Source organism: Zalophus californianus, chromosome 6 (genome assembly GCF_009762305.2).
Source record: "Zalophus californianus isolate mZalCal1 chromosome 6, mZalCal1.pri.v2, whole genome shotgun sequence".
NCBI classification, from domain to species: domain Eukaryota; kingdom Metazoa; phylum Chordata; class Mammalia; order Carnivora; family Otariidae; genus Zalophus; species Zalophus californianus.
Window position 1 is genome coordinate 142,240,821 of NC_045600.1, and position 23,561 is coordinate 142,264,381.

Consider the following 23,561-nt stretch of genomic DNA (forward strand, 5'->3'; position numbering starts at 1 on the left):
CATATATTTATGAGAGGTCAATATTTTTTATAAGAAATAATGATCGGTGGTAAGTATAAAGTTCTTGTTTCTGTTAGTGACTGGGGAACTTACAGGCCCAGCTGTTCCCCAAGCAGAGGCACTGGCTCAGTTGCCCTGATCCTCAGCTGCACCACCGAGCCCTGGCTGAACTGGTTTCTTAGTCCCCTCCTTGGGAACTGGCAGCTGCTCACGTCTATTCAGAAAGGATTGGAGGAGAAAGTCCTGCACATATATTTGAAAGTGCTGATTGATGGATGGATTGAACTGGTCTCCATTTTTCTCCCTCTCTTTTATATAACAGCTCTATTGAGAGAATTCTCTATTGAGAATAATTGAGAATTCACATACTATACAATTCACCCATTTAAAGTCTACAGTTCACTGGTGTCTGGTCTATTCAGAGTTTTGCAAACATCACCACAACCAATTTCCCCCGTTTCTCTTGAGAGTGAGCTTCAGAAGTAAGTCTTGTACCTGTCTGCGGCAGCCTTCTGCGGCGGATACGCGGGCTGTGCATACGGAAGGCAGGCGGTAGCTTCCTGCCTCGGGACCCCTGTTTAGCCCTTGCCTGACACAGGCCAGTCTCCCCGCAGAACTGTAGTACGTAAGACCCTCACCTCCCTTCTGTTCGGGGCCAGTAAGCACGGAGCTGGGCTCTCGGGCTGTCTCTTACTTGAGTCCTTCCTTGGCGCACAGTGTTTTCAGAAGTGGGAGCGTCAGGAACCATCCTTTGCTTCTGTCAGAACGTCCTGGCTTCTGCTGAATCCACTTTCTCAGAGGAGCCTGAAGAGGAGATTCTCCCGTTGGCATTTGCATGCAGGTTGCCAGGCTGGAAGCGTGGAAGATTCCAGAACGGACCCTGTGTAAGGGTCTGGACAGGAGATTTGAGCTAGGCCACCGATGCTGCTGTGGTAGTCTGCTTCCTGCCTCGGTCAGCCCCAGGTCCTAAGGGATCTAGAAGGTCAGGAAGGTTAGGGAACACCCTAAGAGTTGAGTGTCCTGCAGTGGATTTTAGGGCTATTTCTAGGTTAAGCACCTTGGTGACTCTTGGAGGAATTCAGAACGTTTTAGGTGGTGACAAAACCCAGCTCCGTCCCAGGCTTCTCTGCACTTTGCAAGAGTGGGGTACCACCACAGCCCCTGTTCTCACTGTGGTCGTGGCCTGCGCACACCTTCTCTTGCAGACTGCGGTTTCACTCTAAAAGAATCCATGCGTATTCTGTCTGATCGTGAGAGCATGGCTGATGGAGCTGCGGCTCTGGCTTTTAACGTCTCACCGATTTCTCCTACCTGAGTCCAGACCTGTCTCTGCTCCTCCTCCACCTCCCTCATGTGTCCCAGAGGGTGGTAGCAGGCCACTGTGCTGGTGGCAGCAGAGGTGGCCCCTTCTCTGCTCCTGTCCCAGATGCAGGGGCAGAGGCCATGCCACTCCTCCACTGCAGCAGGCAGGGGCTCGGAGAGTGCGAGGAGCCCGGGCGCTGCAGCCAGGGAGCATTCTTCACTCGTGGGCCCAGGCCCTCTTTTGCCAGCAGACAGCCCCTGAAAACCTGTGACCACTCACACTGTGGCGAACTGGCATTTGTCGGCAGCTCAGGAGGAGATGGACTCAGGGGAAAGGGTCACATACCCAAAATTATGTTTGCGGTTGGGATAATTTTTTATCCTAATTGCTTTAGCCATGGTAAATGAATCAGAACCTGAAGTGGAAGATGTTCTTGGGTTTATGTTTTGAATGCACAGTATAATGATGCTTACATTCCATTTATAGGAGTGGCAAGGAATCTACCACACCAAAAAGAAAAATGGAGATAATGTGCAACAAAATGTGAAGATAATACCTGTCATTGGACAGGGAGGGTAAGTGGAAAAACCAGGTACTCCAGTCAGCATGCCATGTTTGGCTTAGTGCAAAATTTGCTCTGAATACTTCAGTAAGCTAAGAACTGCATGCAGATATTTAAAAGAAAGACTTGTCACAAGGTCAGGCGTCATCAGAGAACAGCCTTCCAGGTTACAGCATCTTCATGGCTGCAGCCTGACCACCCCCCCCCCCCCGCCCCCAGCTTGCGGCCCAGAGCTACCAGGCTCCAGACGGTCTTGCTTCAGCTGCATGGACCAAGAGAGACTGAAGTATTCCCATTAGAATGTCACGTTATTAAGCTGTGTGGTAAGAACACTGACTGGTAGACTCCCTGTCTTTAAAAGATTTTTAGCTAATTTGAAAGCCTGTATTATTTCTGCGTAAACCTATCAGACTAGATAAAGGTATTTAAAATACTCCCATTTATAGCAACTCTCATATAAAACAGATGTGACTATAGATTGCAAAGTATTATATATCAGGAGCCTAAAAATTTCATATGGTTTGTCTCAATCTATCTTAAATAATAGGAACAATGGGAAGTTATGAATATGAATTGTAGGACACCCAACAATAAAATATGCAACCATTAGAAATGATCATAGAAAATTAAGTGGTAAGGAAAAATGTGAAGATAAACACAAAAATCAAACTGTAAAATCATACCTAGTGTATGATCGCTCTCCTAAAAATGAAGGAAAGAAAAGAGGAGGAGGAGATGTGGCCGTGGTGGTAACAGCAGCTGCCGCCATTTCTAGAGCTCGTCCCTCAGTGGCAGGCTCTCGGTGCCCTCCTAAGCACGCGCTGTGGCGTGGCCACTGTGATCATCTCCATTTTACAGATGAGGAAACTGAGGCCCGAGGCAGGAGGTTTCTGGCCCAGGGTCCACCACCAGCACTGGGCGGAGCAGGGCTGCCAAGCTGACTGCAGGGCCCCCTGTTTTGCTGCCCATTGGCGATGGCCTCAGGGAGGTGGGTCTGTGTGGGCTCTCTGTCCTGATTTTTGTCTTTTTATATCCTTTTCCAAATTTTTTTTGCGATTAGTAGAGGGCTTTGACAATCCAGGGGAAAAATTGGAAAAGTGGAAGGCCCAGTAGGTGAGTGAGGAGTGCAGTCCGCAGTGCGTGGTTGTAGACCCCCGCTAGCGAGCTCAGTGTGGCCTGCGGTGCTGCCCTGAATGGCCGTGAGTGCGGTGTTCACTGGGACCTGAGGAGGAACATCTGTACAAAGGGCTGTGAAAATGAAAACATGCTAAGGAATGAAAGGCTTTTGGTTGGTTAACATGCAGTCCATTGTTTAAAACACCAGTATTTTTTATTGTATGTTGTGAAGACTTGGAAGAATTGTGTTGTTTTCACTGAAGAGTACACTTCTGTTTGGCACAGACACCAGAGGATGCTTGTAGACTCTTGCCTTTTTATTGGTGGCCTTGGCCACAAACAATAGAAATGCTCCCCTGAGAGCATTTTGTAGATTGTGAAAGAGAGATGCTCTTTCATAATAAAAATTAGCTGCATACCCATCAGACTAGGGAGCCAGGAGAGAAATAATGCCTTGTTTTCTACTTGCAGAAAAATTAGACACTATGTGTCCATTATCAGAGTGTGCAATGGCAGCAATAAGGTAGGTAAGGGGAGCCCTGGGGATCCCAGGGGTGCCCAGCAAGATTCCCCCATCGCGTGACTAGACAATCAGAACTAATGGCTTTTACATTCATTTTTAGGCTGAGAAAATAACTGAATGTGTTCAGTCTGACACTCATACAGGTATGGTGCTCCACGTTCATTCTTAGGGGTCATCAGGCTTGTGAAAAAGATAAAAACCAGACCCTTACTCTGCCGAGCTTGCCTTGTGCACAGGGGGGACTGTATTTTCCCAGCACCGCGGCAGCGTGTCTCTCCCTAACTCCCCAGTCTGGTTGATGAGCTGAAGGACCTGAGCGCTTGAGGGCATTCTGACAGGTGTCCTGGGGTGGGTCTCACCCTGTGGGGAGAGAACTGAGCACCTCAGATGCATGAACTTACGTCAAGAGGTGTTGAGTGATCAGTGACTTGTTGGCCTCACCTGCACTGGACGAGGCAACAGTTTTGAGTGTCAGACTACAGACAGCACTCGAGCAGGGCCATCTTCACCTCCTGACAGTAGTCCCCTCCAGCTGATGAGGAGGTAGCTGGATCCCATCAGACTTGGCTCACCTTGTATCTGTCCCCTGTTGGGCCTTGGACACCACCCACCCGCTCATCCCCACGTCTGTGTTCCCATGCATGTTTTTCCCTGGCCCGGAATTGCCCATTTCCCTCAAGCATATGCTAGGGCCTCAGCAGGCCGCCTTCCTCCTCGGGTGGTCGCCGGTGAGGGGCCAGCCTGTGATGGTGCCAAGCTCCTGTAGCTCCACGCCCGAGGCTGGCTCAGAGAGGGAGCGGGAAGCCGGAATGAGTTAACTGAAGTCGGGGAGGAGAGAAGGGGAAGCGTGGATCGTGGCCCCAGCCGGCCACACAGAGACAGGAGGGCAGAGGCCGAGAGGGACCTTGGCTTTTGCATCCCAGGACACACTTATGACCTGTGGAAGTGCAGGGTCAGGAGGGCCAAACTGTAGGGCCGGAGGGGTCAGGATGGGGGCCACGCACGTAGGCCTCTGCCAGGACAGTGACCCTTACACTGCAAGATCACGGGGTGCCTTTACTTGGATTTTTTTTTTTTTTTTTCTGGAAGAGCCCTGTGAAGTAGGCCTGGCTGTTATTAACACCTCTTTATTACAAAGAAGGAAACTGAGGGTCAGAAGGGTTCAGTGCCACCTCAGTGTTGGGCAGGCAGGAAATGGCAGAGGGGGGAACTGGAAGGCAGAGTGACACAGTGCTCGGTGTTAGGCAAGGAAGGACCGCCCCCCCCAGCTGTATCTGTGCCGGTCCGTTCTGTCAGCCCACTTTGTGATCAGTGCCCACTGTGGAGTCTTCCCCATTGCACCCTGCTGAGCTGGCTGGCTGTCAGGTCTCCCTTCTGTCCCCGGCAGCATACCCACCTTGATGTCCCAAAGACTGCTGAATGTCTTGCCTTGGGAAGGCAGTGACACTGTTGTAGGCCATGGACCAGCCAAGACCCTTGGTTTTACACACAGCACAAGCACTTCTAAAGCAGAAAAGGAGTTACTTGAAGAAAATAGGGGGGTTCACATGTTGGACCAAAAAGCTTAAGAATCAGTCCAAGAAGAAGGGCAGGAATGACAGGAAGCTGGGTGGCCATCCCTTCTGTGGAAGGCGTGCCATGTTGTTGCCACCGCTGCGGCAGAGTGGTTCCCCCACAGCTCCGCTTTCCTGCCCCACCGGCTGTCATAGAGACCCCAGCGGAAGCACTCATCTGGCCGGCCTGTGTCACTAGCTACTCTGTTGCTGACACAGAATGGAGTAGGGGAGTCTCTCGCCTTCCCCCTTCTGTAGTGGGAGTCATGAGAAAGGGGATTCTGGGTGTCAAGGAAAGTAATACATTCCCAGTACCTGGCCCCTTTTTCCTGGCCTATGTATTGTTTTCACATGATACTGAGTCTCAGCAAAGATACTCAATATGGCAGCCGTCCATTCTGTAAACCTGCAGGTGATCGGGACTGAGCCCAGACCCTGGCTTTAGGCACACAGAGATGAACATGGAGTTCACTGTCAGAGGGGGGCAATAATTTGAATAGACTGTCCTTTGTACCACAGCGGGGGTGAATTGGGAAGCACTTCCCAGCAGTGATGACATGGTGGTTGAGCCCGTGTCTGGGACAGAGGGAGGGGTCAGCCCAAGGACAGGAAGAGCATTCCTGGAGGGACGAGCTGCACACACAAAGCCATTGAGACAGGCGAGGCTGGGTCAGGCCAGCTTGGATTTCATCTTGTAAGCAGAGGAGGGCCGGGGGAGTCTTTCCTTAAATAGGTAAATGAAAAGGGGTCCCTTCCAGGAAAGATAATCATGGTGATGGTGTGGAGAAAAGAGGCAAAGAGACTGGATTCAGAGATACTTCAGTATAATCAGTCCTGGGAAGCAGCTCAGTATGAGGGATGAAGGGAAAACACTAGAGAATGTCCCCACAATTTTTAGCTTGGCCACTGCATGATGTGAATGAAACTAAAAAGTACAGGAGAAAGAGCAGGTTTGTGCAGGGAGAATTCAGTGAGTTTAGATTTGAATTTGGTCCATCCAGGGTGCCTGGAATGGCCCTGTGGAGCTGTCCATTGGCATACGGAGAGGCCGGGGCCGTGGGGCAGCGCTCCTGATGAGAGGAGGGGAGGGAGGCAAGAAGACAGCTCTGTGCGTGGGAAGCCCAGCAATAGCAGATGGGATGTGGAAGTCATTTGTGCAACCAGGATTCCGTGCACAGCCACCACGTGCCAGGCAGTGTGTGTCTCTGCTGGTGAGAAACCTGCAGTCCGTGTTTCATGGGTAGGGGGCAGGGTAGTGCAGAGGATGAGGTGAGGGGCAGGAACAGCCTCCCCAGTGCCGTGACAAGTGGCAGGCCGGGCAGCACGGCCTGGGGCGTCAGCGTCTCTTACAGGTACTCCCGGGTGCTGCCAGGGTCGCGCCCATGGACACAGACCTCCTAGACCGCTGGCAGGACTTGGGGTGCTGCTCTGCATCTGGAGCAGGCAAGCCTTCTCTGGCGGTGGAGGTAGAGAGGGCAGGGAGAAGGAGGGCTGACCAGCAGCTAACTTTTGGGAGGTCGGTGGTCCCAGGGCAGAGCAAGCATTCCACATTAATGCTTGAACTGTTGAGAGGGTCCCGGAAAGTTCTCTGAAAGTCTGCTGTGTTCCCGGCAAGTCCTGCCGGACACCCAGTTCTTGGCTTCCCTATCTCCTCCTTCCAGAGCACCCGTTGCTGTAGGAATGGAGGCAACTGCTGTTCGCATGAATGCCTGCCACCCTCACCGCTTCTCCACGGTTCCCTGGATTTACTGCTCAAGCGGTGGGTGGCGTGGGAAGGATCGAGTTTTATGCAACAGGAAATCAAGAGCAGAGAGCTGAAGTCACAGGTGGTGCTGAGCCCACGCCCTGGTCTTTGGAGGCCTACGTAGCCTTCTGACCATTAATAGGCCAGGTGCCTCAAGCACTCCATATTTGTGGTGCACTCAGTAGGTGTGAGGGCCTGGACTCGTGCTCCTTCAGGGCTTGCAGTCTGGCCATGAACCCCACATTCATCCCCCAGTGACATCCCCGAGTCAGCTTCCGAGAGCCACCCCCCCCCCGCCCCAGCAGGTGCAAGCTGTTTGAGATTGGTCTACGCAGTGCTGTCGGGCTCCCACGGGGAGCAGGGACCTCAGTGGGGCTCTTGGGAGCAGGAAGATGGAATATGTACACATAGCGATAAAACAACTTTGAAACATTCGGTACAAATGAAAGCCTGGAAAGCCTGCTTCTCTCCTTCCACTTTGGCCATATTCTGGTCCTTGGTACACACAGTGCATTTTCCTTCTCTGCAGCCACACTCTGCTCCATAGGCACAAGCAGCTTCTTGTGCTGGAAGCTCCTGGAAATACCGCCTCCTCTTCGTGGCTCCATGTACAAAACCCAGCTTATCTGCTCTCTGCCCCCCTGTCCCAGAGGAGAACCTGCCTTTTCTCCTCGGGACCCCTTCTGCCCTTCAAAGCTATTACTGCACCTCCTAGTTCACCTGCCTTTGTCTCCCTCCATCCCAGCCTGATTGTGGACCCGGACCATACCTTATTTGTCTTTGTATCCCTAATGCCTGGTGTAGGCCCGGCACAGGGGAGGTGCCCAGTGACTGACTGTGGATGGCTACAAGGGAGAAGCATGCGGGAGCCACCTAGTACGTTCAGTGCCGTCTTACCAGGTGGCTGTGTGGATGTAACCTCCACGGAGCTCAGAGGAAGGAGACAGGCCAGGGTCTGTGTCTGGCTGGAGGGTGGCAGGGGGATGTTCCAGTTTGAGGGAGTGAGCATCTGGAGAGAATACGGCGGGACCATCCTGTCCTTGACTAGCAGCCAGGGCAGGGCGGTTTGAGCTGCGGTACTTTGACCCATGCTGCCCACAGAGAATGGGATGAAGGGGGCAAGGTTGGGGACTGTGGGACCAGCGAGGGAGGATGTCATTGTAATCCAGAGGAGGATGGTGAGTGTCTGAGCGAGGACGGGGACAGAGCAGGGGTAGATTGAAGACCTGGTTAGGAGATAAAATCTGTAGATTGAGCTGGGCAGTTGAGGGAGAAGAAGGGAGAAGTGTATGACTTGTTTCCAACTTAGCAGATCTGGGGGAAGATGATGAGTGCACTGTAAGTGCCCGGGGTGTCCAGCGGGAGGTGGCTGGTGGCCAGTTGAGATAGGAGTCTGGCTCTCAGGAGAAGCCTGGGACGAGACAGCAACACAGCAGCTAGTTAAAGCTACAAGAAGAAATGAGATCTCCCAAGGAGATGTGTTGTCTGGGAAGACCAGAAGAGCTAAGGACAAAACCTTGGGATCAAGGAGAGGGGAACCATGGAGAGGGGGGATGAGGAAGAGGTAAATTAGGAAGGAAGAGTAAAAGGACAGATGGAAAACCAGGAGTTTCCAGAAAGACTGGTCAGTGTGTCTAGTACCATAGTCAAGTCAGGTAAGAACTGAACTGTTTCCTTCAGATGGAGCAACAAGGAGCTGGGCAGATGTAGCCCGCGGGTGGGAGGCTCAGCGAGTGCGCTGGCTTGGTGATCGCTCATCAGCAGGGCAGCTCCCGGGTTCCTCGTCTGTGGAATGGGGTCAGGTTGGAGAGGGTCAGCACCACGTGTAGCACCCAGCAGGTGCACGGAGGAGGGGACTGGAAGGAAGGTCAGCTCTGCCTTGTCATTGATTGGCAGGGGGTAAGGGGGAGAGGAGTCAAAGACAGCCCCTCTTGGGAGCCTGGAAGAGCAGTGGCCCCGCTCACAGGAAGTGGGGGCAGCAGGGGGAAGACAAACTCATTTGAAGTAGACCCCAAACTAGTGTTCCCTATACCATGCTTGAAAAGAGAGGTACATTCTTCCCTGGGACATTTTAAAACATGTACTGTAAAAAAAAATTTTTTTTTTCCCCTTTGGGGCAAGGATGGGTGAGAATCAAAATTTTTTCACCATTTTGCTCGATTATATAGAAGTGTAATAGGAAAAATTTTCCAGAGTTTATTTCTTCTAGTTTTTACTTTACATCACAGGACTCTGTAATTATGTAATCTGGAACCTGTAAAGCACTTGTTTATGACTGTACCAGGTGGGACATTTTGGAGAAAGTCACCCCCTCCTCCCTTCTCCCCCCTCCACTTAAAACCTCATTGGTCAAACAAAGTCATCATCTCTGGGCACTCTGTTGATTTTTGTGTCTTCTTAATTGGTGTTCTAAATCCTAAATTTTGTTATTTAAAAATTTTAGATCTGTAGTTTTCCTAATATGTTGTTAAAATCCTTTTGAAGAGGTGATTTATAGTTTGTTTCCACAGATAATCAGTCAGGCAAACATAAAGACAGAAGGAAAAGCTCGCTAGATGTCAGAACTCTTGCTTCTCGAACAAGCGAAGGTAGGTGACAAAGACGAGGAGAAAATGTTGAACACGTGAATACCTGTCATCCGTCCCCAGTCTCCTCTCCAGGTCACTGCCCCCCTCCAGTTCAAGACAGGGGAGGGGACCCTCTAGCAACCTGTGTCCATTTCCCCCTCCTCCGACTCCTGCCAGTGGGCTCCATTCTCAGCCTTTTGGTGGAGTTAGGGAATAAAGAAAAACACATACATTTTACTGTCCATCCTATAGTCGATTTTCTAAACTGTTAACAGCAGAGGATGTCAGTTTATCTGCTGTAACTGTATGGGTAATACATAAGGCATTTGGAAATTCTTCATATATTCCTTTGTGGGTTGCAGTTTGCCATGGAAACTTACCTTTTGGTGGGGAGGTGAGCTGCATGTGGGCATGTGAAAGACTCTTACTAAGCAAATATTATTTAAGTTTTAATTGGAAAATAATTTTTAAGATTACTTAGATATGTGGCCTGAATGATCTAGTAGTTTTTAAAATGTGATGAAAATTACTAAGATCGTATGGAGGCAAATATCACTGCGAGCTGTGTGCTTTCTTTGACTCAGAGGTGAATGGGGAAACATAAGGAGTTGGTTGGTACTAGATAAAGAGCCACAACTTTCCAGGGCAGTAGCAACGCAGATGATACAACGGAGATCCAGTGCCCTCAGGTTTGTTGTGAGGCTCAGAAAACGCTGGAAATACTGCACAGGCCCCATCCTGCTGCGAGGGGAGCGGTGTGGTGTCACAGGCCAGAGCATGGGCTTTGGCCTCAGAATGACCTTGATTCCAGTCCCAAGGTCATCTACTTTGTGTGCAGCCTTGGGGGTAGACTTCTGTGCTTCCCTTTCCTCACCGTGAAATGGGGACAGTTATGCTGTGCATGGAGGGCTGTGTGAGGGTTACATGAGGGCACCTGGTGGGGAGGGAGCGGTAACTGCCACCACCGTCTTCACTGTGGCCCTCACTCGTGCACCCCCATGGTCCTCGGGCAGAGGGGGGCAGGGACAGGGTCACCCTTGCCCACAACGGTCTTCCTCCCGTGCTCTTACTAATATTTGTCCTTAGGCTGACTTGGTCCATTTCTGTATTTTTAAGAGGTAAACGTTTTTCTTTAATATTTTGGGGTTTTATTTTTATTTTTTTAAAAGATTATTTGAGAGAGGGAGGGAGCTGGAGTGGGGGGTGGCAGAGGGAGAAGGAGAGAGAGAATCCACAAGCAGATTCCTCAGCCGAGCGCAGAGCCCGACTCGGGGCTCGATCCCAGGACCCTCAGATCATGACCTGAGCCGAAATCAAGAGTGGGCCGCCCAACCGCGGAGCCACTGAGGCTCCGCATGTTTCTGGTTTTTTTTATCACTATTTTTAACTGAGTTATAATTTACACACAGTGAAATTCAGATATTAAGTGTTCGGTTCTGTGAGTTTGGACAGTTCCATAAACTCGTGTAACCACACCCAAAGCAGATACAGAAACCATGCACACACACGCACACATACCTTGCACCACGTCAAGGTAGGCCCTAGATGTCCAGCCCTGTAAGGCTGTCTGGCCTCTTGTGCTTCGAAGACGTGGGACCGTACGGGCTGCACGCCCGGCGTCTGACTTCTTTCCCTCAGTGTTCTTGAGATCCCTCTGTGTGGTTAGACGTGCTGGGAGTTCACCCTTTCTGCTGCATGCGGTCCTCTGCTGGAGGAATGTGCTGCCATTGATCCATTCTCTCATTCATGGGCATCTGTGTTCTCCTCCCACTTTGTGGCTGGTAAGAGTAAGGCTGCATGAATGTTTTTATGCATTCCCGTCCTACCTAGAAGTGGAATTGCTGGCCTCTGGGCAGCTGCAGATGCCTGTCCGTGAGGTGTTAGCCCACGTCCCTGCCCACTGCCGCTGTGTGAGTAGTCCCGTTGCTTTGAGACCTCCCACACTTGGTTATCTCGGCATTTCAAACTTCAGCCATCCTGGTGGATATGGTTTTAATTTTAATTTTCCTGATGACGAATGAGGTGGAATACCCCTTTCATCTGCTTACTGACCATTTGGACATTCTCTTTTGAAGGTATCTTGCCTGTTTTTATAATCGGGTTGTTTATCTCGCTGGTTTGTAGGAATTCTTTATATATTCTAGATATGGATCCTGTTGGATTACATGCATCACAAATATATTTTGTTAGTCTCTGGTTTGCCTTTTCACTCTCTTGATGGTCTTAAATGTGAACAGGAGTTCTTAATTTTAATAAAGCTCATTTTATCAGTGTTTTCTATTATAAGCTGGTGCTTTTTTGTGTCCTGTTCAAGAAATCTTTCTCTCGCCCAAGGTCATGAAGATATTCTCCTGTGTTTTCTTGTGGAAGCTTTATTCTATCTTTCACCTTAGGTCTGTGATTCATTTCAAATTAATTTTTATATCTGGTGAGGGTAGGGATCAAGGATGAATTTTCCCCCCACATGGAAATCCAGTTGGCCCACCACCATATTGAAAAAACCATTTTTTTGCAGCAGCACCATTATTGTAATCAGGTGACTATAAATAAGTATATGGTCATTTTCTGGACTCTTTGGTTTTCCTTGTTCTGTCCAGTCTGCACATGCACCAATACCACTATCGATTGCCACAGCCTCTCCAGTAAGCCTTCTTATCTGGTAGCGTAAAGTTGTTCTTCACGATCGTCTTCTGTGTTTCCATACAGCAGCTAGCATTAGCTTCTTAGCGCGCGCGCGCGCGCGCGCACACACACACACACGCGCACACACACACACACACACACACACACACACACACACACACACCCCACCCCCCACCTCCTGGGCTTGTATCTGGGAGTGTCTTGAATCTATAGATCGGTTTAGGGAAAATGGAAATCTTCAATGATACTGAATCTTTCAAACCATGGATGCCTTCTGTGTCTCCCTTCAGGTGGCTTTTATTTTCTATCAGCAGCATTTTGCATTTTCAGTGTATAAATCCTACACATCTTTTCTTACATATATTCCTAATATTGGTGGGTTTGGTGCTTTCATAATAGTGTTTTGTACTTCAATTTCTAATTGTTTGTTGCTAGTTTATAGAACTAGAACTGGCCTTGTACCCGGTAACCTTGTTAAACTTGCTTGTTGGTTGTCAGAGTAGTATTTGTAAATTCCTTTGGACTTTCTGCACACAGGGCAGCCTTTATACCCGGTAGTTCTTCTTCTTACTTTATTTATACTGTTGTTTCATTTTTTATAAGCATATGTCACTTTCATGACATTTTTAAATGAGAACAGGTCCTTTTATGATTAGTGATAAAACAGTGGATTTTATTATTGATTTAATGACCTTACTGGGTAGAATGGAAAGTTGGCAACCATATGCTGGTCACCAAAATCAGATGTAAGGAGTGTTGTGGGTCCCCAAAATTTAAAGTACTTAAGAGCCCCTGAGTTGGTTCATCTTGCCCCGTGCTTCTCCTTAGACCTCGGTTTGGTGAACCAAGGCTGATGTATCAGGCTGTGGAACAGTCTGTGGTAAACAGCATTTGGCCTGACAGTAGGGCTTTCAGGGAGACACACAGAACTCTATGTGTATGCTTTTTTCCTGCCTGGACACTGCCCGGCCTTCACTTTATCCCAGAGGAACCGTATCTTGACAGGAGCACCAGAATATGAACAGACTTCAGACAGAGCCCAAGAGTTGCCTCCTGTCTAATGTGAGGGGTTTCCCTCATTGGTGTAGATTAAGCATCACTGTGGAGAGCACCAAAAGCTGCCTTGAGCAATTTAAACAAAAACTCCTGTATTTCGGTTAAGGGGGAATTGTGTTTATTGCTCCTGCCATATATAAGACAAAGAGCCTGTGTGGCATTGTCTTCCAGAACATTTTTGCTCCTGGATAGCGGCAAGCTGAATATTAAAAGCCTTATTGTTATAAATGCAGAAAGAGGCTAACTGTTTGGCCTTGACTTGCTAGATTGTTTCCTCTGTTTTTTCTCTGGCCTGTGACATCAGAAGTCCAGTCTGGGGAGGGGGGGGCACATGCATCCTAGTGCCTAGGACTGAAGGAAGCACAGTTGGTTCTGCCAGAACCCCAGGCTTGTTGGGATGGGGTGGCAGCCGTTCTGGACATGCAGTTCCGGTCCTGCCCTTTCATCATGCAGCTGGGCCCACGGAGGCCTGGGGGAGGTGGGGGGAGCCAGGGAGGGCCTGGAGCCCTTAGCTGTCAACAGGTGCCTGGGGCTGTACATACTCTGATCTCTGTGTCATGTGGTCTCTCCACAGTTGGCAGCCAGAGACGACACTCCTCCATGGCCCGGATACATTCCATGACGATCGAGGCGCCCATCACCAAGGTGGAGCAGTTTGTGGACGGTCTCCACCAAGCCCGCACGGAAGGCCCTTGTTTTCGGGGTTGAGTGTTTCTAGTGAGAGGAAACAGGCCTGCAACAACGATAATGCTCTCCTAGTTGTAGGGAGTGGCCCTTTCTAAAGAGAGAGGATGTGGGACTTGAACACTGAGGCTAGTCTTAAGTTAGCCTTGAGCACTGTGGCCAGCCTGCCCCTCTGGATCGCTCTCCCACTGTTTGTAAGGTTATGAAACTCACGTCTTCTTTCCATGTTGTAGGTTATCAACATTATCAATGCTGCCCAGGAAAGCAGCCCCATGCCTGTGACAGAAGCCTTAGACCGTGTGCTAGAAATTCTAAGAACCACTGAATTATATTCACCACAGTTTGGTGCTAAGGATGATGATCCTCATGCCAATGACCTCGTTGGGGGCTTAATGTCTGTAAGTACATTTGACCCGGCTGCTGGCTAGAGCCTCCTGTTCTTGTCTGTTTTCCCAGAGGTTGTTTATGGGCTGGCCTGCACCCCGCCATCACCCCGGCTCCACTGCTTTCTGGCCAGAGCCGTCACCCCTCTGTTGCCTGCCGCCCAGGGAGACCTCAACTCAAAGCAGAGAAGGGAAGAGCATATTCTAGACAGTCTGCTGGGCTGGGCTCTCCATTTTTGCTTAGGGGTCCTATGAGGAATTTAAGCAAAACTTAATTATTTTTAAGATTTTGAAAACTAGGGCAGAAAAAAGTATCTATATGAAATGTTTCATACCAAGTGACGAACCAGAAAGACTATATATGTTTAAAGAGGCACCAGGGGATGGGGCACGGTTTCCTTCCAGAACATCCTGCACAGATTTGGTGGCTTCGGACCATGGGCTCTCGGGGGTCCTGGAGGCTTCCAGCCCGTGTAGCAGAGTGGTCTCACAGGGGAAGAACAACTTTGTGGGAAACAAATCATTCTATCACTGTCCGTCACCTCTTGTCTTGGTCAGAAGTAAAATTCACCTCCTCACCAGCACCAAAAAAAAAAAAAAAAAACAACAAAAACTTCCCTCTCCTCCCAGTGCCTGCTTTCTGAAGTTCACTTGATTTCTTAAAAACAAGGTTTTAGGCAGTAATCTGCAGGGTAGAGTGGTTCCCAGGGATGGTGATGTCTAACCATGATCTTGCCTATTTGAAGCACAGGCACCTCCAGCCCATAGGTGAAGGGTGAAAATGATGGGGGGTGGAGCGGGATCGTGTCATGGGGTGAGGGGGGAAGAGAAGAAAGGTGGCGGGGGGGCTGCTAGGGGCTCGTGCAGTGGTCTGGGAGGGCTCTCACCCTGAGAGGCAGCAAGGGGGCTCAGGGTGTGTGTGCAAGGCCGGGAAGAATCCACTTTCCCAGAGGAAGCTGATGTCCATCGTGGCAAGGAGGGTGGCAAGAAAATGGCGGGGGAGGCTTGAGGGCAGAAGCCAGTTGTCGCTGAGACACCAAAGCAGCGCTGAGGGCCCCCAGCAATGCTGGGCTCTGGGGCCTCGAGCAAGCTCACCTCACTGGTGCGGCCCCTGAGCTTAGCCAGTTTTCCCGGCGTCGGTCCATGTCCTCTGCATCAGGTGACTGAGTCCAGTGGTTGCCTACAGGGGCACTCTGGGGTCCTTGAGGGAGAGGCTGCCCTCAGCTATCCTTGGGGACCGACTGTCCCACCGTTTTCAAGAAGTAAAGAGTAGTTATGACTTCTCTTTTTCTTGTTTCCTTGATTTTTATCAGGATGGTTTGCGAAGACTATCCGGGAATGAGTATGTTCTTTCAACAAAAAGTAAGTTTGAACTTTTTAATTTTTTGGAGCACTGTTAATATTATAGTAACACTGAGATGATGAAAACAGATTTTCCAGTCAAATTTTCAGTTAATTTTTCTCATCAGTAACAAGTTTCTTGGTATGTCCTAAAAACTGCACAAAGTAGCTGTCCCCCGAAGCAGTAAATACTATAAAGCCTATTAACTTTGTTCTCCAAACCACATCCCTTTCCAGATCTTCAGCAGGTGCCCAGCAGTATAAACACCCCCATCTCCCTTCACGACGTCCCCCCACGGATAGCTCGGGCCATGGAGAACGAGGAGTACTGGGACTTTAATATATTTGAACTGGAGGCTGCCACACATAAAAGGTGAGTCCACGTGCAGCCTGGCAGACACACAGCTTAGCTCCGAGGGCCTCTGTGGAAAAAGCCATCCAAGGAGTGTGGTTCTTCAGAGCCCGTGCCTGGTCAGGGAGGGAGGCTCTGGAAAGAGGAGCTGGGCAGCAGGTGCCCCTGACAGCCTGGGCCTACGAGGGATCAGGGAGGGCGGCCGGGTCGCCACTCCTGCAGACACAGCAGACTCAGGGCAAGTGGGAAGTTGAGCAAGTGACTCACCTTCTCCGGGTGGCACAGGTTTCTCTTATAAAATGTGGATATTAGTTTTTTCTGTACATGGTGATAATGTTGAGACGGCAGCACGGAGTCCCACTCAGAGGATAGAACTAAAAATTAGAAATACACAGACACATTTGCTAAGAGCCGTCCCCAGATCTCGGTTGCTGTGCTGGTGACAGGCCTAGAGCTACCCAAAACTCCGGTCATCCTGATCTGCGTGTGCTCACAGAGAGAGGGGGTGGGATTGGGATTTTACCTTCTGATTTGTGCCTCACAAAGAACAGTTGGCCACAGGGGTGTGGGGTTGACTTGGCACCCCGAGCAGGCTGCCCTGTCAGGTGGTGGCCAGGCCCGGAGCTGCGGGAGAGGTGTGCTCTGTTGGCCTATGGGATAACTAACTCTTCAGACCTCCTTCCGGTCTGTCCCCAAGACAGCCCTGCCCTTCAGTCATGCTCACCAGGAGTCAGCCTTCTGGTGTCTTCTGTTTCCATGTACCCCACATGGGCAAGGACGGTAGAAAGGATACTCCGAAAGCACATGAATCTTCGAACACCTGGCTTCTAGGTTAGTGACATTGCATTCATGGGACTCAGGCCAGGGCAGGTCAGTTCGAGCCCTGTGAGCCCGATGACCTCAGGATGCTGCCTCAGCAGGGCCGTTTCTTGACTTTCCAAGCTGAAGGCCAGATGCTGGCTCAAGGTAACTTCTCAAGGAAGGGCCTGACTTGGTGGCCTGTTGGTCACCTCAGGGGAAACAGCTTCATGCTGCAGCACCCACCTCCAGATTATTGAGACCACTACATGACAGGTGATGGTGTCTGGCTCATATGCCGCCTTCAGAAACTTTTATTTGCTTCTAGACCAGACATCTGGCCGATAACATAGGTCTAGCGAGTGCAAAGGTGAGGCAAGGGTTCAAGCCCAGCATCACACTGATTTTGAGGACTCTACTGGTGTAAGTAGAAGTCGGAATGAGGAAGGGGGTGGTGAGCACACCTCGCTCCAGCCCCGGTTGGTGGTGGCTGCCGGGAGAAAGGGCCATGCTGCCCCGTGCCACTCGGGTGGGCTCCCCTCGCTGCCCACATGCTCTCTGAAGGCTTGCTCTGCTTTGCCGGTTGGGTCTGAACCTATTCAGGGCTCCCAACACTGGGCCCGTTTCTTTGTTTTAAGGCCGTGCATCTTTTTCTCTGTAGGCCTTTGATTTATCTTGGTCTCAAAATGTTTGCTCGCTTCGGAATCTGTGAATTCTTGAACTGCTCCGAGCCAACGCTGAGATCGTGGTTACAGATCATTGAAGCCAATTACCACTCTTCTAACCCCTACCACAACTCGACACACTCTGCCGACGTGCTTCACGCCACTGCCTACTTTCTTTGCAAAGAGAGGATAAAGGTGAGCTGCGTGTGTGCACCACGCCTAGCAGGCAGGAGCAGTGGGCCGGGCTGCGGCCTCTCCCTCCACCGAGGTGCTCTGCGGGGGCACTGCTCAGGGGGTCCCCACCTGTGGGCCACCGGGCCCCGTGGAGGGTGCGGCCGCGTGGGGGGTCAGGCAAGAGGCTGTGCTGCGGCTCTGCAGATTCGATAGGTCAATTCATGACGTGAGCCCTGCCCTTCCGTGGAAGTGTAAGGAGCGGATTTGTCCCCATGGAGAAAACCAGCAGGAACAGTTGGCTGCAACTTGTCTGTAGGCTCAGAGTGAGACCCCCCCAGAAGAACAGCCCTGTTTGCAGAGCACCACCTTAGGTGCCCCCGTACCCACCCCATCCCTCAGTGTCAGCTGGGGTTGAGGCCAAGTTGATCCTTGCCCAGCTCTACTCCCGCCTGGGGTTGCCGGCCCCCAGGCCAGAGTTCCACCAGCCAAGAGGACACCCAGGTCAGAAACCTGGAAGGTCAGAAACCTGGAAGCAATTTTCTGTTCTCTCCTCTCCCCAAGCCCGTGTCATCCAGTAGGTCCTGTGACCTTGCCTACCGGGGCCCCCCGTGTCCTCAGGATTATCTCCACCTCACGATGCCCCTGAGCCGTCCTAGTGAGGGCCCTGCTTTCTCCTCTCCCTGGTACCACTTGAGTACTCCTGCCCCCGCCCCAGCCCCCCGTGGAACTCCCCCACACTGCTGTCAGCACGAGCTTTCTGAAACAGCACATGTGACCATGCTGTTCCCAGGAGCGGCTTCCCACCTCCTACAGGACTTAAACTCCACAGTAGGAGGATTCGCAGCTTCCGACACACAGGCCCCATGTGGGCCGTGCTAAACCACTGAGGTTTCTGGCACTCCTGCCCTTGGTCTGCTGTTGCCTTTGCTGCTACTGGCTTCCCTGTGTCCCCGCCTGTCCCTCAGGGATCCGTCCCAGCCTTCGTTCCTCCAGGGAGCCTTGCCTGGACTACCCTCCTCCCCACCCCCGGTCCTGACTTCAGTGCCCCTTTTCTGTGTGTCCCCTCCACGTGGGCCTGCTCCTGAGATGACTGCATTTGCACAGCAGGTCTGTCCTGCTCCGCTGACTCAGTGCAGGGGCCACTGGCCCTACTGGTGGCCAGTCCCACCTGGCTCAGAGTCCCCCTGGGCGCTGACTGGCAGCTTGAGGTCCAGCTTTGAGGCAGCAGGAAAGAGGAGAAGAGGTTATGGTACGGGGAGCTTCACAGAAGAGAGGTTCCAGTCGAGGAAGGTAACCCACTGCCCACCCCCAAACCAAGCTCCTAAGAAAGCTTTTCACGTTGTAAATGACTTCATTAGGGAAATTTTCAAAGCAGCAACTAGACTTGCACAGATCTGCCAAAGTATTTGTGTTCTTTCCATCAACATCCATCATAAAATGGCTCAGAGGGTCCAGGGAGTTCTGTGGCATTGCCATTTCAGTTTCAGAAGAACTCAAGAGCAGAAGGATCCAACCACGGGTTTTGTATCTAAGAACAGGGCTTCTTGAGGGGGGAGACCGCCGTGTCATTGCCTGGTGTCCTGGCACCTGGGGACAGCCCCACAGGGCCATGGCAGGCAGGCAGAGCATTTTAAATAATTTTAAGAAACCAACACAATGAGAAATCTATTAAGACCTATAGAATGAGAAGACCAAATGATAATCCAAAATGGTTCTTTGAAATAACCAAGAAAATTAAATTCTAGCCAAACTAATCAAGAAATGCAGAAAGAAGAAGGTGCCAGACACTTCTGTAAGAGGTCAGTACCGTGGAAGTAGTTCTTAACCTGTCGACAAAATTCTTCATAATCTGGCTCCTGACTCAGATCATCAGTGAGTTCTTCAGCCCCTTGAGGGATTTTTTCCAAGTTACATAAACCTTTTCAGAGACTTGAAAATGATGGAGAACTTCCAGATTGTTTTACCAAACTCACAAAACCCTGACATCAACCTGACAAAAATCGTACCAAAAGGGAGGGAAACACTAGACCAACCCTGTTAACGTAAGTGATGCACATTTTAAATTATTTCTCTCTCTCAGTAATACTAGTTTATTTTGGTCCAAATCAGTATCTCAGACTTTTTGTGATGGGTTTAGAGCCAGGTTGGCTGCGGAGGTGACTCCTGTCTGTTGAGGACACCTCGTATTTGGGTAAGTCCTTAACTTGTGTGAGACCAGGAATCAGATAATGTTCTCTCATTAACAAACACAAACATGCAACTGTTTTTCAGCAGATGTAGGGAAACAAGATTTGCTCAACATTATGCTTTTCTCAGAAATCTGGGATATTTTTCCCTTAAAGTAATAGGGCAGTAAGGAAACTACAGAAGGCTTCCCTGCTTTCAGGGCCAAGCTCCCGTTTTTACAAGCTCTCTTGTTCGCAGCAAACCTTAGATCCGGTTGATGAGGTCGCTGCGCTTATTGCAGCCACCGTCCACGACGTGGACCACCCTGGGCGAACCAACTCGTTCCTGTGCAATGCTGGAAGTGAGCTGGCCATCTTGTATAATGACACTGCTGTGCTGGAGAGCCACCACGCGGCCTTGGCCTTCCAGCTGACCACCCGAGATGACAAATGCAATATCTTCAAGAACATGGAGAGGTGAGAGCACTGAGTAGGGGAGCATGCTGGCCCCTCTAACAACTTTGAGATACGATTCACGTACTCGAGAATTCTCTCATTTCAAGTGCACAGAGGTTGTCAGGCTATTCAGAGCAGTGCGGTCATCACCTCAGTCAACTTGAGAACATTTCCATCCTCCCCCACAAAGCACCTCAGACTCGTTGGCAGTCACTTCCCGGTCCCCGCTCAAATCCCCCAGCCACAAGCACCCGTGGGTGCACCTTCTGTCCCCATAGATCTGCCAGTTCTGCACATTTCCTAATAAATGGGAGCACCCCCCAACGGTCTTTTGTGACTGGCTCCTTTCTCTTAGCACGATGCTTTCAAGGTTCAGCTCTTTTATGTCTTGGCATTTCGAGGTGGCAAAGTGTAATGCTGACATCTTGAGCTTCTCAAGACTCAGAGAAGCTGTCATCTTCCAGCTCTGCTCCAAACACTCCACTCTGCCCTCCTGGGCCCAGCATGCTTCTCGGCAGTGTCAGTGTTCAAATGTTACTTTGAGGAAGCCTCCCCTGACCCCTCAGTGCCAGGTTCCTTCACAGCACTTGTCACATATTTACATCATCATTTTTCATTACTTGGCTAATGCCTGATTGGATTCTTAAGTTCTGTAAGTAGCCACTGCCCTTTGTTCGTCACTGTATCCTCAGTGTCTAGCATGGTCCGTGGGAGGGACTTCATAAATAATAGGTGGAAGACATTAATTTGGATTGGTAAGGAACATTTTATAAGGGAATTTAAAAAAAAAGGAGAGTCCTGATTTTACAAAACTTCCTTTTGCCATGTTCTGGAACTTCAGTAGGTTTTATTCATAGTTGCTGGTATAGACATCAGTTAGCTCTGGAAAAATACACAAGACCCTGGTAACCTGGGTTGTGTCCAGGGAAAGCAAGGGGGTGACTGGTGAAGGGGTTGGACAGAGAGAAATGTCACAAAATGATTGACTAAAACCAAGGGCCGGAGGAAGAGGTACCCAGGTATTCCCTATGGGCTGCTCAGCTGTCCGAAGTTTCTGGGCACTGAAATTGTTGACTCTCAGGGTTTCTCTGTAGGGGCTACATTCTTCATAACCACAGATCTCTGCCTTTGTTCACCCCTGCTGTGTTCTCTTATTCTAAGAGCTATGCCCCTTATGCTACAGAATGACCAACATTGCACATGTAACAAGCTTCCCGATTTTAACCTCTGCTCAGGTTCCCCTTGCTAATGATCTTGTTTCAAAGTGTTCCTTGCAACTTCCCATCACATGAGAGTTTTACCACAGTGGATGCTATCCTAGAGAAGAGACGGTTTCCAGGAGCACCTGCCTGCTCTGGATGGGTCCTCTATAGCACCCTCTCATTTGTCGTCTGAAACAGGAATGACTATCGGACACTGCGCCAGGCTATCATCGACATGGTCTTAGCCACAGAAATGACAAAGCACTTTGAGCATGTCAACAAATTTGTCAACAGCATCAACAAGCCCCTGGCAGCACTCGAAGTAAATGGGGTAAGGAAGACCGACTGTAAGGAGAGCCTGTGTTTGGGGCCCTTATCCCTGTGTCTTGTGGGGAAACCGGGTACGATGTGATGAGCTGTGGAAGACTTCCCCAGTAGTTCCTTGGATTTAATTTCCATTCGTTGAAAAGTTATTTATACAGACCTGTCAGGAAAAAATTAAGACCTCCAAAAGGAGATGTGGAAACTCTGGAACTAACTTTAGGTTGGGTGGACCATGCCTGTGCATTCTCACACTCTTCCCCTCCCCCTCTTCTTGGGCATCCTGGGATCAGTCGGAGCCCTTGAGGTCTCCCCCACCTACTCCCCACTGTGCACATGCTGTGGCAGCACTGCTGGTCTCTGTCACGGGAGGCGGAGGCTGAGAAGGACCCGGTATTTTGGTCCCCAAGGGTGACATTATTGTTGGACATCATTTCTGGATTTGAGGCCTGGAGTCCACAATGACTGCCTGGCAAGGACATTAAACCTCTGGCCAGGCAGGAGACCACGGCTAAGGCAGCAGATGGATCTGAGTTCCATCCCGGTGTGCTTCACCAGTTCCTGGTCTGTAGACTGGGCCGAATAAAGCTGAAGGCATAGGACTGGTGGGCAGGGGACAAGGTAGGCACTGAATAAATGGCACCTGTTATACTAGATTCAGCGTGAGATCACCTACAGCATATATTTTCACGTACTCCTTCCTTTGAGGCCCTACCACCTCCCCCACATACACTGAACATGTTGGCACCAGCTCACAGTCTTTTCCACAGCCCACCCCCCCTGCTCCTGTCACCATCCTGAGAGTCTTTACCAGGCACAGCGATGGTTTATCCTATGAGGCTAGGATCGCCGTTCCTTGAATTCTGACCCCACTTGACTCCTGCAACTCATCTGGCCATGGCCTTTGTAGATTATTTCTAGATTATTACCCCCTTCACACTTGTTCCTCTTTAATCCGATTCGAAACCCACTGAGAACTCTTGCTTCGTTCACCCACCCGTTCTCTGTTTGTCGTCCTGCTTCTGCCTTCACTTCCTTTCCAAGGACTTCCAGTGTGGAAGCACCCACATCCTTTTTTAATGGCTCCCGCCATCCTGGACAGGATGTCAACCAGGCCACTGCTCCTGGCCAACTCCATGCCACAGTCTTGGTTTCTTCCATCAAGTCTGGGCAGGTCCCAGACTCAAGCTGAGGAGTCTGTTCCATCTCTCAGCTGTTAGTACTTGGGGTTACTTCTGAGACTGGAAATCAATCTGGTGAGCAGAGGAGGGACAAAGTAATATGAAAGTTAAAGGTTACAGCTAGCAGGATCAAACTGTAGTCACACAGCTGGAGAGAAGAGTCAACACCAAGCTGGTTGGTGGTGGGAAACTTGGGGCAAGGAGGCCTATCGAGGCAGCCTTGGTCATGTCCACTGTGGCACTCTCCAGGAGAAGAGGCAGCCTGGGCTCTGGATGGGCACATGCCCATCTTCATGGCATATCTGTCCCCATTGAGATGGGACCATCAGGCCTTTTTAGATCATTGCGATTACTCGATGGAACCACCTGCTTGACATCTTTGGAAACATAAGGAGACTAGCTTGTTGTGGTCTCTTGACAGTGCTCTTTGCCCTGGTACTCCCTCTTCCCACCTGAATTTGCTTCGGAGGGCTTAACTACCAGGGCCGTTATACCACAGGTTAAGAATCCATACCAGTGGCGCGCCTTTAAACCAGAAGCATGTGGTACTATGAATAGACAGAGCCCACAACTAAAGATAGACCTGAAGTTCTTGTCCACAGCTACCCAGCTGAGCCAGGATAAGTCTCTTCACCACTCTGAGTCCCAGTGTCCTCATGTATAAAATACACTAGTAAATAATACTGCTTTTTGTGCCTACCATAAATCCTTGTGAGTGAAGATCAAAAGAGAATGACTATTAAGTATCACTGTATCTGACAAATCTGGGTAC

General features: G+C 50.2%; 1 protein-coding gene across 4 annotated transcripts in view; it reads left to right on the plus strand.

Moving 5' to 3' along the window:
• PDE8A (phosphodiesterase 8A) overlaps window positions 1-23,561 on the plus strand; it is a 157,231-nt gene that overhangs the window by 112,593 nt on the left and 21,077 nt on the right. For 3 of the 4 annotated variants that reach the window (XM_027569015.2, XM_027569012.2, XM_027569016.2), the window contains 12 exons: window positions 1,790-1,878; window positions 3,453-3,504; window positions 3,605-3,647; window positions 9,312-9,389; window positions 13,642-13,712; window positions 13,985-14,149; window positions 15,448-15,496; window positions 15,713-15,848; window positions 17,287-17,485; window positions 18,572-18,754; window positions 19,889-20,106; window positions 21,486-21,618. In XM_027569015.2, the coding sequence (XP_027424816.1) occupies window positions 1,790-1,878; window positions 3,453-3,504; window positions 3,605-3,647; window positions 9,312-9,389; window positions 13,642-13,712; window positions 13,985-14,149; window positions 15,448-15,496; window positions 15,713-15,848; window positions 17,287-17,485; window positions 18,572-18,754; window positions 19,889-20,106; window positions 21,486-21,618 (1,416 nt within the window). The remainder of the gene's footprint in view (window positions 1-1,789; window positions 1,879-3,452; window positions 3,505-3,604; window positions 3,648-9,311; window positions 9,390-13,641; window positions 13,713-13,984; window positions 14,150-15,447; window positions 15,497-15,712; window positions 15,849-17,286; window positions 17,486-18,571; window positions 18,755-19,888; window positions 20,107-21,485; window positions 21,619-23,561) is intronic. The other variant, XM_027569014.2, reaches the window with a different exon arrangement.